This window comes from Agelaius phoeniceus, chromosome 2 (genome assembly GCF_051311805.1).
Source record: "Agelaius phoeniceus isolate bAgePho1 chromosome 2, bAgePho1.hap1, whole genome shotgun sequence".
Taxonomy (NCBI): Eukaryota; Metazoa; Chordata; class Aves; order Passeriformes; family Icteridae; genus Agelaius; species Agelaius phoeniceus.
In genome coordinates this window covers 39862541-39877842 of record NC_135266.1, presented here as the reverse complement: position 1 = coordinate 39877842, position 15302 = coordinate 39862541, and the positions used below count along the sequence as shown (strand labels likewise).

At 38.1% G+C, this 15302-nt stretch overlaps 1 protein-coding gene across 1 annotated transcript in view; it reads left to right on the top strand.

The window, feature by feature from the left end:
* Positions 1-15302, top strand: part of PCCA (propionyl-CoA carboxylase subunit alpha) — a 273150-nt gene that overhangs the window by 138093 nt on the left and 119755 nt on the right. Inside the window, exon 18 of the mRNA XM_054654777.2 lies at positions 5872-5974. Within this exon, the coding sequence (XP_054510752.2) occupies positions 5872-5974 (103 nt within the window). The remainder of the gene's footprint in view (positions 1-5871; positions 5975-15302) is intronic.

Genomic DNA, 15302 nt, shown 5'->3' with positions numbered 1-15302 from the left:
GTAACTTTGTGCAGAGAGTATGATTAGAGTGGGAAAGCAGTTCCTGTCATGCCTTTTTTTGTCCATGTGAGGGCTGGCTGGCTGGAATGCTGGCTGGCAGTAGGTGAGCTGGAGTGGGTTGTTGCTCTGAGCACCCATGCATATTTTGGGAGGTGTGTGGATCTCAGGGTGGGTGCAGGAACAGTGAAGAATAGGGTAGGTGGCACCTGTCTTAGAGTGGCCTCCAAGCACTTTGCTTACAGAATAAAAATGTCTACCAAGCATGCCGGAGTCAGATGCACTTTTCTTCTACAGCTTCCAAACAACCTGGGAAGCCTCTGTATTTCCTAGTCTGCCTGATGAGAAGGAAATTTACTGTGTGTTATCCCTATTTTATAGGCACAGACAGTGTATCTCTGTTTTCACAAAGATCCAAGAAGAGTCTTGGACAAAAGATGAGTTAAAGGATCTTTAGGTTAGACCCCGTTCATGGGATAGGTCATTGCAGTTCAGTCTGTTTCACAGTTTATATTTTCTTAGTTTTTTATTTAAATATTGAGATCTTATTCTTGATGTTCCACTCTTTCTGGTTATTAAAGGATGTCTGAAATCAGTCACTCTCTTTGTGAGACACATCCTGTGCCAATGAAAGATGGGGCATTTTCCAAGAGATTGTCACAGAAGTCATCCCAAAATATATGAGAAAAAAAAAGAAAAGGAATAATTTACTTTCCCTCTTCTAGCATGTTTACCTCATCTGAATGGAGAGAAAGAGAGAAATTCATTGTATTTCTAGTACAGAAAGAACAAAGAGGAAACACTTCTGTTCTGAAATGGCACATTGGTTCCAGAGACTGTGTATGAGGTGAAGGCTTTTAGATATGTCATGTTTATCATAATTATATGGGTTGGACAAAATGATTACTCTGCTCAACACTTACTAAACCATCTCTGGAATACTGTGTCCAGTTTTAACCCCCTGATGCATGTAAGAAAGATGGCAATAAACATGAGCAAGTCTAGTGAAGAGCTACAAGGGTGGTGTTGGGGTTGGAATAGATGACCTGTAGGAAGAAGCTGGGAGAACCAGCTGGAAGCAAGAAAGCTTAGGGTGGACCTAAGGACAGCCTTCTAGGACCTTGGGGTGATTTCCCAAGCATATGAATCCAGGCTCTTCAATGAGTTGCACTGCAGGAGTCAGGGGTCATAGATTGGGGATTTTAAAGGTGTCACTGCATAAACCTCTGAGCAACCTATTCTGAATTTGATGTTGGGATTGCTTCATGGGGAGGGGACATGCTGCATAATCAAAGGGCCTTTCAAGGTCCCTTCAGCCTCAGTCATTCCATGCTTCTGAGTGAAAGTGCTTTTTAGATCAATTGGGACTGCAGATATGACTTTTAAATTTAAGTCAGGAGGCTTTTGCTATTAGTAGTGTGGGGAATGCAGCTTCCCCTGTCTGTCACTATTAGAATATGGGAGATGCTTGCTGCTGAAAATTAATTCCATTAATTTTCTCTGCATTGGAATCTAATATTTATAACATTCAACTTTGTTTTCTGCCTCAGCCTACTTAGTACAGGTGCCGTCTGTAATGGTTTACTTCAAAATCCACCAGGAAAACCTTGAGATAGAACCTAGGAATGTTATAAACACTGCCTACATTGGTGTTGATCTGAATTATGCATTGCACTTTTAATCTTTCCCATTATGCTTTTACTTTTTATTCTTCCCTATCAGAAAACAGTCACTCTTCAAGTATTAAGTAACTTACTGGGGCACATAACTAGGGCTTGTTTGTTTTGTTTTGTTTTTTTCCCTGTAATTGATAGTAGGAAACACGTTTCTAGAACAAAATGCAAATGAGACTGTTATGGGAAAAATGACCTTTATGTAATTTAATTTGAAGTTGGTTATGTAAAGTAATTGCATGAACCTTTTTGACTCAGCTTGGGGGATACTGGGATAATATTGATTTAAGCAATCATAACATCAGGGAAATGAGAGAGAAATGCTTTTTTTCTTCTCTTCCTTCCGACCAGGGTTCTGCCATGTGGTAGTAATAGATGTGTGCAGTCTAGTTTTAAATAATATGAACAACACTGCTCCCACCCCTTTAATTGTGACTTAATTTTATAATAATTCTTCCTCTTTTGCATTTGCTTTATCTAATTCAGCTGATAATCAGAAATTTACCCCACGTTAAACAGAGAGGTGGGAGCTGCCAGTTCCACGTTTCATTGTGGAGGTGAAATTTCTGTGTAAGCCAGGAGTCTGCAGGGATGAGAGCAGGGAAGAGCAATGGTGTAACTTCCTGTGTTGGAAGTTGGGGGACCTTTGCTACTTACTCATTTCACTCTCTTTCAAGGAAGCACTTGGACAACTGCTCCAGAGGTAGCTTTGTTGCTCTCCAGTTTGGATGGTGAACATGAAGGACCGTGTTATGTCTTTATTGATGGTGAATATTAACTTATTCCTCAAGACACCCCACTGAAATCCTGAGGAGTAGCTTCTGAAGGGGAATAATACTTGATGGGAAACAAAGGTATTACTATCTGGAACATTTGTGTATTTCCAAATATGGTAATGTAATTGGAAGCTTGACTTCAAAACTGTTTAGAATTTGGCTGAGCTAGCAGCAGAGCAAAAGCAGACAGTAAGGGGAATGGGACTGGAGTTCAGAGAACTAAGGCAGTATTGACAGCAGTCTGTCCTGCCTAATAAAAGTAAATTGCCATCCTTAGGAAGCAGCCTTTAATCAAACTTCTGAGGTATGCCTCCAAAGTTATGCTAAGGACATTCTGCAGTAGGCTTGTATGTTTATTGCCAGACACCAAAACCTAATTTTGCTATGTTCCTGTCAACAGTTTCTATTATCTCCCAGAAATCCTACATTGGATACTACAGTCATAACTGGTTTTCTGCTTGCCACACGTGTGACACAACTGCTGTCAATAGTGACAAAGGAATAAATATATTTTTTATGTTGGCAGTAATGAAGCGAGTGTGACTCTTGATCAGTTGTTAACCTGTTTCAACTTATTGACCTTTGTTTGCTGTTTGGAGTTTGATTTTTACTGAAGATACAGGAAGAAAATAGTTTTTGTGGCACAGCAAGCTCAAAAGCAGTTACTTCATCTAAGACAGAGGTCATGCAATAAAACCTTTGAAATGGGATCTTTTTAGTTTTACCTTGTTCCTTTATTTAAGTTGGTTTTAACAGTGTGTGTTGGAGCAGGTAGAGATGTGCAGTTTTGGTCACACGGTCTAGTCATGAGTGTTGGGCAGGGGGACTGAAAGGCAAAGGCTTTAGGGCAGATTCCTGATGTGCCTTTAGCTGGGGCATGTAAACAAATAATGAGTTTTAGATTCAGTGTTTTGAAAAAATGATCTTAGAGTTTCTTCACTGTGTGTAAGCAATGGGAAAATTGGCACATTTCAGATCCAGATAATTGATGTTATTGCATTGTATAATTACATAAGGCTTAAATTTATACACATATATGTGTGTGTGTATGTACAAATAGTACAGAAGTTCAGTGCTTTTTGAATTTTGCCTTGCAATCAGTTTTCCTAGTAACTGGCAAAGGAAAGATCAAGTTTGTTTCTGAAGCCAGGTTCTAAACCTTTCAGCATTTGGATTTCTGCATGTGTTTGTTGAAGTGAAAACAGTTTCCATTTCAAGGCAGATAAAAAAATAAACACTGAGCAAAAGAACTTGCAGTAATATTCAGCCAGAATATTCTAATGGGGACTAAATTAAAAAGAGATTGATGCAAATTTTCTGAGTTTTGTTATTTTTAAATTTACATTTTTTGGCCTGTGACAACTTCTTTGTACTGTTAGCTGGACTTTATTGAATGTATTCCCATCACTGTGGCATGATTGCATTTCTGAGGTGGACTCTAGCCTCTTTACCTAACCCTGTTTAATATGCCCAGTGGAACGATGGGTTCTGTGCAGAAGACATCCTGTTTTGAAATTGTGGCTTTGTTGCTGTAGAGTCTGCTCCAGTCCTTTACAGCAGTCTCCATTCTGGATTTTCTTCAGGATCTCATTAGTCTTATTTTATTCTGCTGATAGAAATTGTCACTGGCTAGTAACCAGTACTGGGGAATGAGAATTTACATTACATAACACGGAGGCCATGGGAGGGTGGAGGTATAGAAAGGATCCGTGTAACTCTTTGTCTGCTGCAGTACTGGAAGCAGATGTGTCTCCCTGGGCAGAGTTCCTCTGGGAGATAGAGCCTTCTGAAGCTCTTCCCCCATCCTTTCATGTGAAATCTGTGCTTTTTCTGGATGATGGCATTTGCTGTGATATGTACACTATGATAATGCACTTTTTGAGTGCATTAAGCACTCAAAAGTGAGAAAGCACTTTTTGAGAGTTGTGTTGTAACTGAGTTCAGCAAAGTCTTTCAGTGCTCAACCTTTAACTTTATTTTGCAATCCTCCTCTTTTTCCTTGTGAAATACTCTTGCTTTCACTTGTGCAAAATCTTTCTCATGGATAAAGTTGGCCTCTTTTCTTCATGACAATTCAGCTTTGCAGCTCTTACCCTGTTTTAAATCAATTTTAACTTCCTGCCTTCTAGACAAAGTACTTTGTCTTTTTGTTCTCTCTCACAGACTTACAGGGTGGATTGGGTTTCAAGGGACCTTAAAAATCACCTGATTCCAACTCCCTGCCATGGGCAGGGACACCTTCCACTAAACCAGATTGCTTAGTGCTCCAGCCATCTTGGCCATAGGACTTCCAGGGATGGGGCATTCATGCCTGGACAACCTGTTCCAGTGCTTCACCACCCTTGCAGTAAAGGATTTCTTCCTAGACTAATCTAAACTCTTTCAATTTATTTCCCCTTGTCCTTTAACTACATGCTCTTGTAAATATTCTCTCTCCATCTTTCTGGCGGGTACCTTTCAGGTACTGGAAGCTGCAATTAGGTCACCCTGAAGCTTTCCCTTTTCCAGGCTGAACAGTCCCAGTTCTCTTAGCCATTCCTCATAGGAGAGGTGCTCCATTTCTCTACTCATCTTGGTGGCCCTGCTCTGGAATCTCGCATTATTCTTGGCCACCTATTTGCCATCTTTTCATAGCAAATCTGTGTTGTGTGATTTCTGACCTAAAGGTAGGGAGGGCAGAGTTCTGTTACTGTGCTCTTTTTAGCCTCTGGAATGGACAATTGAATCTCTATTTAACCATCACTTTCTGGAACAAGACCAGAGTGGAAGAAAACCTGCTTCCTGTCACACTGGTTGTATCTTTTTAGCAAATATTTGTTAGGTTGCCTGCCTTCAGATTATAGACTGCTTTGAGCCACTTTCTGCTTCTAAAGTGTCAAACATCACTTTTGACTCCATTAGTTGTGAACTAATGATTACACAAATAACACTAAATGAACCAGGGCTGAGGAGTAGCCTTATCCCCATTTATTTTTTGGGTTTATACTGTTTTGCTGTCCCTTTTGTTTGAAAGATCTGTAGCCTTTGCCTCAGATAAAGTACTGAGAGTGTTCTATATTTTGAGTAAGTTCTAATGTACAGATGGATTCCTTACCAGCATGAGGCACAATATGTCAACCAGTGACATTTCAGTAACGAAAACAAGATGCTGCAGCATCATTCAGTTTCTTTTCTTTCAGTTGTCAAATTGTTTTTAACAGAGATACCAGTGTTAGCAGTTGGGCTGATTTGTATGAAAACATGCAATTTAAACTCTGAAACTCAGAGCGTCTGCTATGCTGTGCCTCATCCTAATTTAGAGGGAAAAAAAAATGTAGCTTTCATGTGTGAGGACTGAGCAGTGTCTTTACTGGTAGTTGTTACTTTTTGCATCTGTGTTGGTCTGTGGTATCTAATTTTTTTTTAAACTTCTTTCTGAAAACTAGGACACAAGTTGACTGATCTTGAGAGAAGACAACTACTGGCAACAGCAGCATCTTTGTATGTGGCTGAACAACTGAGATCACAGCGATTTTTAGGGACTCCAAGGTAAGTTCATTTCTGAGAACTCAGATGTGCTGATGCGTTTCATTAATGGCATCTTCTCATGCACAAGAATAGCTGGTGAGAAACTGCGTGGTTTCTTAATATGGTCTGTTTTTTCTAAATTCAAATGAGCTGTGGCTTACATTTCCCTACTCGCACAAGTCATACATGATTATTTTTATTCTAAGTATTAGCAAACTAATAGGCACAAAAATGTGTTACAAGCCAGTACATTAATTAATGCACATCAGGAGTTTCATTAATGCAAAATGTTGCTGCATTAGTAACTAACCACAAATTGAGCATCACAAATTTCCCATGTGCCCATTTGAAGCAATCTAAGCACTTTGGCATAATATGAATATTCAGCTACAGGGCTTTAAAATATTGTAGATTTGTGAGTAATTTGCTACCTTGATGAAGAACCTTAATAGTTTAGAGTCTTAATTCTGAAAACACTTTCAGACTGTAAAGGTGGAAGGTAATTGATGGAAGAGTCAACACCTTGCTTTAAGTATGGGTTTTTGGTGCTTTTATTTCCCCACTCCTCCATTTTTTTTAATTGTAGCTGCCAGTAACCTAGGCAGTACTGTTAATTGTTCAGCTATTGCAGTACCCATGCCAAAATGCTAATTCACTTCTTTGGCTTTTTTGAACAGTATGCTTTTTTCCTCTAGGATGTCTAGCTTTCCTTTTCTTCTGGCCCATCCCTGTCAGTGCCTTGAGACTTTCTGTTAAAATTAACTGAATTTGTGAAGCTTGTTTGTGTGGTTGGTGTTAGCAATGATTGTACACAGGGTATACTGCCTTCAGCCTAACTCTCCTTGCCTCATGTTTTGTAATGTAGTTGCATGTAGGTTTGTATGTGAGGGAAGTCATAGTGCAGGGTAGACATTATTCACATTCCATGCCAGTGGTTTGACAGTGTATTCTATTACTGATTTTTCAGTGGTCAGGAATAAATCAAATGTGGTTTCAAGAAGTCTTTATTTTTATTTGTACCCACAAAGATAATTAGTACCATATGGTATTAAAGAAAAAGAAAGAGACACTTAGGGCAAGCATAACAGCTTTGTAATGTATAGCATATGCAGGCTGGGTCATTGCTTGCCTTATGCATCTATAGGGGAAAGTAAAGCACCTTTTTATTTCCTTCCACAAGTTATATCCTCCATAGTGAATGGCATAAGGAGAAGAACAGACACTCAAAGGCCACTCTCACCTAAAAAAAGATGAGTCGGGGAAAATGAGGAGGGGCCTTGATTCTAGTTTTTTACTGGCCAGCATAGGAAGTTAAGTCGTCTGGTACTGCTACAGAGAAGTGATGGATTACTTTGTACTTAGAATAAGGATAGGAATTGTTAATTTAAGCAGTGATGATCAAACTGCTATTGCAGTCTCTGCCTTGATTTGTGATTTCTTTTTTCTTCCCTGTAAAATGCTCTAACTAGCTAAAAAGAAAAGAAAGGAATCCAATTTTTGAACAATCTTTTAATGTTTTGTTTCTTTTGCAAGTACTGTTTTTAGTACCAGGTGTCTGTGTATCCTAATAGAAAAGACACATAAGACTATTTTAACTGAGATAACAGAGATATAGATGAAGTATGGCAATGAGCAATCAGACATGGTCATCCATCTCTTTCTCTGCTGTGTTAGGGAAACAAATGCACTCCAGCTTTGAAAAAAAAGTTTTGTCATTTTTGGAGTGCTAGCTAAACTCAGTTACAGGTATCCTTCCACCATGGGAATCTGGTCACATGAAAAAAACACACATCTGTAAAACTAGATTAAGGTAAGATTTTTCAGATTTTAAATGGTGAAGCTAAGAAACCTTTTCAGTACAGAAGAATCATTTTCTCTTGCCATGATGGCATGTACTTACAAGTCCTTCAGAAGTCAAGCCTTAGAATTTTCTCCAAGTGATGGCTGAGTGTGGTTCTTATTGAATGTGTCATGGTTTCAATACATACATACTGTTAGATCTACTTGCTTTAATGATAGCAAAGCTGCCTGTTTGAGGCCAAGTAAGGATGAGCTAATGCAAAAATGCTTACTGGTGAGTAACTTCTGAAGAAACCAAACCTGATAATGATATCCTTTCCCCAGAATCACACAGCTTGTTCTAAGGAAAAAGGAAAGAAGCAAAGGCAGAATGAGGTCAGAGAATTGTGCAGTGTCTTGGACAGTGTTCTCCATTCCTTAGAGCAGTTAGTGGACTCCCTCTAGAGGGAACTGAGCACTGGGGAGCATATGAGTTACTATAGTCCCATCAAGGATTCTTCACCACATCCTTAACTTAACCAAACTGCATCTCACTTATTTTTGAAGGTGCTCCTTATCATGGGTATTTTTTAATGAGCAGGGTTGTGGCCAGAGAAAAAGCACATATTTATTCATAAGACTGCACTCTGTTTGAAAAATACTAGTAAACAAAAAGTTCAGAGTAGGAACCTGTGCTACAACAAATCCACAAGGCCAGTTGTGATCTTGGGTGCAATGTTCACTATGGTAGAATTGGGCATTTGGAGTCTGTGTGAGTTTTAGATCTGTGTTGAAGGATGTGAGCAGACTAGACAGACTGCATGCTCCAAAGCTGATCCTTAACGTTCTCCTAATGCTTTGGATAAGTACATTGATACACTGATCATCACCTACAGAATTTCAGCTATCTGGCACTGTTTATGTTGACAGCATTTTTTTTCATCTGCACTGAAAACAACTGAGCAAGTCTTGTGCAAAAAACTACTGAAGAGTAGTATTTTGAAATCATACATTATTTCTTTTAAACTTGTCACAGCTGTCAAACAGACAGTTTTCTGCTAAACTTGAGTTATATGCTTATCTTTGCTTTTAATTTGTTTTCTTTTCCCTTTTGGGAGCCATATTTATAATATGCATTCTTTTCACAACTGCAGGGGTATTTTATGTTCCCTTTTTCCCCTGTGATTTATTCAGCCCATGATCAGGATTGTTATTCTGGTCAGATAGACAGAAAGTACCATGCTTGGAGCTCTTCACAGAAGCTGCAGCTTTCACTGTCAGGGTTACCAGGACTGTAATCAGATGAAGTGCAGCTGAGCCAGATTAAGGAATCTTGTTGCAGGCTGCTCCTCCTTTGCTCTCTGTCTTTTCTTCTCCTCCCCAGGTATGCAGGTGTGATTTTGTGTGTAATTGCATTCCAATCTGGTTCTGCAAAAATAACCTATGTTAGCATAGAAACTATTTAATAATAGTTTACTTCAGATCATTCTGTCAGAAGCAGGTTACTTCTGACAAAGGAAATTATTCTGGAAGAGTTACAAGAGTGGGAATGTGTAGCAAGGAGGAAGATGTGAGCTCATAAAAGAGAGTCAGAGGTGGGCCTTAGCTCTTTACCACAGGTCAGACTAGTAGCAGCTTCATGAGGAGGATTTCTCTATAACTGCTGGTATTTTCTCACTTGACTGGAAAATATGTATTTTGCAGTCCCCTGAGTGACTGATTAATCAGCTGTAAGGTTCTTGCTGAAGCATATTCTGATAACCAGCCAGCTTTGGCACCCAACTTCCTTCACCTAGTTTCAGCCAACCTGACCTGTGTAGTGGCAGTCTTCATTGCAGTAGGTTGGCTGCTGTTGAGGTTAGTGCAGGTCACAAGCCCATGGCTGGTTTGCCTTTCCTGTGCCCAAAAAAATGGTGTTATGGTTTGGGTGGAGCAGACACAGGTGAGTTTCCACTATCTGTACTGTTATATAGTGCCCCAGGCCTCAGCAACAGCTCCTAGAACTAACTTGCCATGCTTTAACTAGAACAGCTCTTGGAGATCCATACAAGCTCAGAGTTAAAGGAATATAAGCATTTACTTTTGTGATGCAATCAAGTATTTAGAGCATTTTCTGTGTGTGCTTTTTTTTTTTTTTTTTTTTTTTAGTTTTAACTATTTTTTATTTTTGTATTTAATTTTTCCCATTTTCATGGGAAAAATTTGATGTGGGACGGTTTGGTTTTTTAGGATTCTTCTTGGTTGGGGTGTTTTTTGAAAGATGATTTGCTAATGAAAGTGTTTGGTATTTTGTGAACCACATACTAATGTGAATATTTCACTGTGATATCCAGATAATAGGGGCACATATTTCCTACAGGAAAGAGCCATGGATGATTAATGATTGTTTCATTGTTCAGCTTTTGGTTATTTTACCTAGGACTTTTCCTACTTACTCCATAGTCCACTTTATTGTGAAACTGGTGCCACCCACAGCTGCTGAACAGATTTACAGCATCTAGTAAAACCCCAAGGTCTTCTAGACAGAACTTGATCTTGTTTCAAGTGGAAACATATTTTGGCTGAAGTGAATCCAGCTTATTTTATGTCTGTTTGATGTAGTTTGCCTTTGAGACCAAAAATGATGTTGTACAGTTGAATCTTCACATTTTGGCTTCAGACTTGTTTTCATTAGTGGGTTGGGAGGGGAATAGGAGAGTGTCTCTCCAGGTGTGGCTACATCATGCTATCTCATGGGTCTACTAATGTGATGTTTATACTTCTAAACCCAATTGCCTGCAGCACTTCCTATGTGTTGCTTGTGTTGGCTGCTAAGTGTATTTTCCTAATTTTTCTATGGGTTTTACCCTTTCATCATTTATGACTTGGAAAAAAACCAGTGAGGCTGCATGCCCATATTACCTGATGCTGCACACAAAGAGATGGTAACCCATTGGAAAATGTTCTAAATTGCTAGCAAGGGAAAAAAAACACTAAAGATTTTTCTTGCTTGTGTGTTTAATTTAGAAGACTGGATTGGGATTCTTAAACTGTTCTTTTGGGACCTTAGAGAAGTCAGTTGAATTTGGAGTTTATAAAAAGACAAAATGGCCTTAATACTTTGCTGCCCTATTGAGGTTTTGTAAATATCTGTTTATCAACATGTATGAAGTATTTTGAGACCTAAAATGGATTATGCTTTCTAAGCATAAAATAATATTTTCCTGGGAAGGAAAGCGTATAGTGAAAAGTTAAAATACAAACAAGCTTCTGTCAAGTTCTGAAATAGCTGGGCTAAATTTTTGTTTTAAAATTCTGAAATCCAGTTGTCTGGTGCAGTGAATGTAAAATGGCTGGTGAGCTGCAAGAACAGAAATTATTTTATTTAGCTTTATGTTTAATGAATTATTCTATGTTCCTGTCTGGGTTGATTCAGTACAGCTGTTTTGATGTCTGCCTTGCCATTCCTTGATTGTAGGGCAGAGAGGGAATGGCTCAGAGAGCATTAGAGTCCCACACCTCTCAGGCATCCTTGCTCTCACAGAGACTACACCTATTACCCTGCTGGAGTCTGGGAAAGAGCCAGCTCTTTGCCAGCCTAGGGCTTCCCCATATGGAAGGATGATCAGCTGCCCAATAGCAAAGCTTTCTGGCTCTCCTGCACTGCTGGAGCAGCACAAAATAAGGTTATGTTACGTTAATTTTAAAAAGAAGGAAGATGATGTCAGGAAAATTCACTGGAGTCATCTGAACCAGCCTCTTGGAAAGAGAAAGAGTTCTTAATTTCAGCACAGGCACTGCTGAACTGTATCAATTGCATTATGTCAATTGAATTTTTTATTTCTTCCCTAGAACTGTAGAATTAACACGAACTTGCAAGTTATTGGAAGGGCAGCTAAACATGAGTACTTCTCTATCCTACAGATACCCTCTATATGGAGATAAACTGCTTTGTTTGCATTGGTATGGTTGATCAAGTCCAGCCTACTTGTGGCTTTCTTCATTCCCCCACTTTGGAGTTATGCAGTCATCCTTAGCTCATGAAAACAGCACTGCCTTATCCTTGCTGTTCTGGTCCCCTGCTCAACAAGTTGAGCATTCTTCCCATGATTTACTGTTAGGCCTTTGAAAGTCTTTGGTATGTTTGTGTAACTACTGCAGCTCCACACCATTATTCACTGTGTGGTCTTCTCTTTTGCCATAGACTCGCAAGGTACTAAGGCCCTGTTCTCCTCTTGTGAAATCCTTGTTTATAATGAGCTTTTCTGGTTGTGGTAACCCTCTTGTCTCTCTAGCTGTTATCTAATATTTTTCTTTTGACCTCTTGTGAGTCATTACTGTTTTGGGGGTTTTTTTTGTAATCTTGCTTAATAACTACAAAACCAGATGCCCTATATAATATTCTAGATGTCTTTAAATCTGGTATTATTTACCCTTCTCAGTTGTTCAGTTGTTTATCACAGAAAGAGAATTATATATGCTAGAAACAAAAAAGTAGCTGCAAATAAATGAAACATGCATTTTTTGCCAGTTGGGAATGAACTTCAATGGAAAATGTAAAAGTTGGAATGGGATGTTAAGGTAGCATTTATTCTACAGAGTGTATATATGGTATTTTTTTCTTTGATTAATTAATGCAATCAGATTAAAAACACAGGTAATATAAGGTATTTCTATAGTTGTTTGAAAGCACAGCCATATGTTCTATATGATTCCTAAACATCTATTCCAGGAATAGAGCAGTCTGTCATGGGAAGTTTCCATAGCTTGTCATCCCTGTCATTTATAGGGAAAAATGTGTTCTGGGCACTTAGAAATCCACACTTGCTCAATCTTTAGAGTTGCTAACCATTATGAAATCATTATGAAGATAATAATTACTTAAAGTTGGAATCTCAGTGAACGTCTCTTGGGAAGATCCCCATATCTTGCTGAGGTGATTGCTGGTGGGAAAGGCTTTCACTAAAGTAAATGGACCTGGCTAAGTCCCTATGTTTATTTTTTATTTTCACCATGTCTTCTGGGAAAACAGCATCTGCTGTAAGAGCTTTATAGCTTCTGTAGCTACTGTTCACTTAATGCTGAAACTTGAATTTGCATAATATAGACATGTGAATGTTTTCTATTGTGCTGCCAAATTCCTGTCCCTTTTTTAGTTGTTAATCTGGCCCTTTTCTCATCTGTGCTTTGCTTATGACCTCTTCTGCAAGATCTCTCTTTACAAGACCTCTCTCTATTTAATTTACTTTGATCTCCTCTATAAGCCCAACGATTATTTCCTCTCATGCAGGTTTACACCTCCTAAACCTGTTCTTTAATATTTGTCTGTGTGTAAAATGTGTATGCGTGAAACCGTAAAACTGACAAGGTGTGTGCTAATTGCCATGTGCTCCCTGGTCATTTCACAGGTATTTTTAGGATATGTTTTTGTCTTCCTCTGTGTGTTTTACTTGGAGTTTCCAAGGGCAGAAATGAACTTGTCTAGGATAATTTTATGGAAGGGCAACATTTTTCTTGACCTCTGGGGTTTCTAAGCTCAGTAAATACATCTGTAATTGCATTCGCATGAGAAGTTTTGCTGATATTTCTTTTTGAGGATTATTAAAGATAAGCATGACCATCAGCACCTGACCTTGTGTAGTTCCTTGAGGCACTGGTAGTGTCCTGCTGTTTGTTTGTGTAGTGTACAGCTTATTCTTGATGCTCTTGCTGTAGAAATGTTGTCAACAAAATATATGGGAAACAAGTCTCTCATTCAATATTGTCTGCATACTTGTACATGTATGTGTCTTGATTTGTCCATTCTTTAGCATGCTTACTTCATTCATGTTCACAGAGGCTGTAGTTAAATACAAGATACTGATTGAAGGGATAGGTAATTCATTTATACCTTTGTTGTTCAGTATTACAATTTTCAACCGTTTCTTTTCCCTTTGATTCAACTGCAAAAGTGGGATGGGACACAGAATGGCCTCATTATTGTAGGAGTATTTCTCTGTTCCCTGCAATGATTCCAAAAGCTCTTGCACACTTCATCAGTATTATTGTAATTCTTTGGCTGCAGGATATTTGGCAGCTGTTGCACCCCACTGGCAAATCCTATTCAGACTTCACTTCCATTCACCATTGCCATTGGAGAATTGATTTCTCTCTCCTCTGCTTTAACCTTTCCCAATTCATTTTGGATTGTTCAATGTGAAACATTTTAATTTCATATCATACAGCCATTCAGCTCACAATCCTTTTTTAACCTGTCACCAGGGTAACAGCATAGCATGCTTGCTTTAGGCAATCAAGTTTTTATTTCACATGCTTAATGTTGCATTAAATGTTTGCATTTTGTTTAACCCTCTTAAATACTTTAAAATATGGATATATTTTGCAGGGTAATGAAGTCTCTGCTTTCAGTGTCAAGTCTTCACAGACATTGTCTTACTTAAAATAAAAAATAAGAAATTGGAAGATGAATACAGTAATGAGAAGATTATTAATAAAATCCCAAATGGCTGAATGAGGCAAACATCCATAGAATGGTAAAAAATACTTTTCCTCTGGTAAAACCTTCCAGAGGCTTATTATTATAATCTTTAGACCTATACTTTAGGATTATTTTTACCTGGAAGTGCTTGTATCAAATTAATGCAAATATAGGATTAACCATGCAATAACATGACTTTAAGAAGTGAAATGTCTGGCCTATACATGTCAGCCTACTTGACACTGCTTGCCAGATGTGTGTGGAACTGTAAGCTGAATTACAAGTATTTTTTGTACATCAAAATTAGAATTTATTGGGATGATGCAGTTGATTAAAGAAATATGGGATTTTCAAGTATCTGTTTTTCCTCTACATGCCAACCATCATGGCATGCAGAACAGGCTATAACCATTTTATTGTAAATAAGAATAATAATGAATTTGTGTTATCATAGATGATTACAAAAATCAAATAAAAATTGACATTTTCATATTTGAAAAAATATTGATTACTTATAACTGATGCTACAGAGCAAGTCCTGCCTGTTTTGGTAAAGGAATAGGACCAGCCAGATTTGCCCTCACTTTTTTTTGTTGGTATTTAAAAAATGTCTGTAATACATGTCCTGAAAATACCCAGTATATAACTATAATTAGAGGTGTAGTGTTAAAGGCTTTTTATCTGTCACAGTTTAGTCTCAATTACATAGGTATAAAAGATATAGGAGGAAGAGATAGGAAGTATTTAATTTTAGGATAAATAAAATGTTAGAACATTGCATTGCAAATAAGCCTAGACTTTCTCATTTATAATGAAATAAACCCATAATGAAAGCACTGATAATATGCATGTTAACACTTCAGAATACTAATTTTGCAAACCTTCCTGTTTTCAAAATAGGTCATACATATCTATTGTTGTTTAAAAAAGCCAAATATGGAATAATTGATTACTGTACTAGCCAGCGTGTGTTTTTTGAGAAGACAACTGTTTGCCATAGATCAGACCCATAAAGTTGACTTTGTTAGAATTTTTCTTCCAACAGCATGTAGCTAACTATAGAAGGATAGAAATGAAGTTTCTTCTATTATTTTCCAAGCTTTCTGCCCAGTT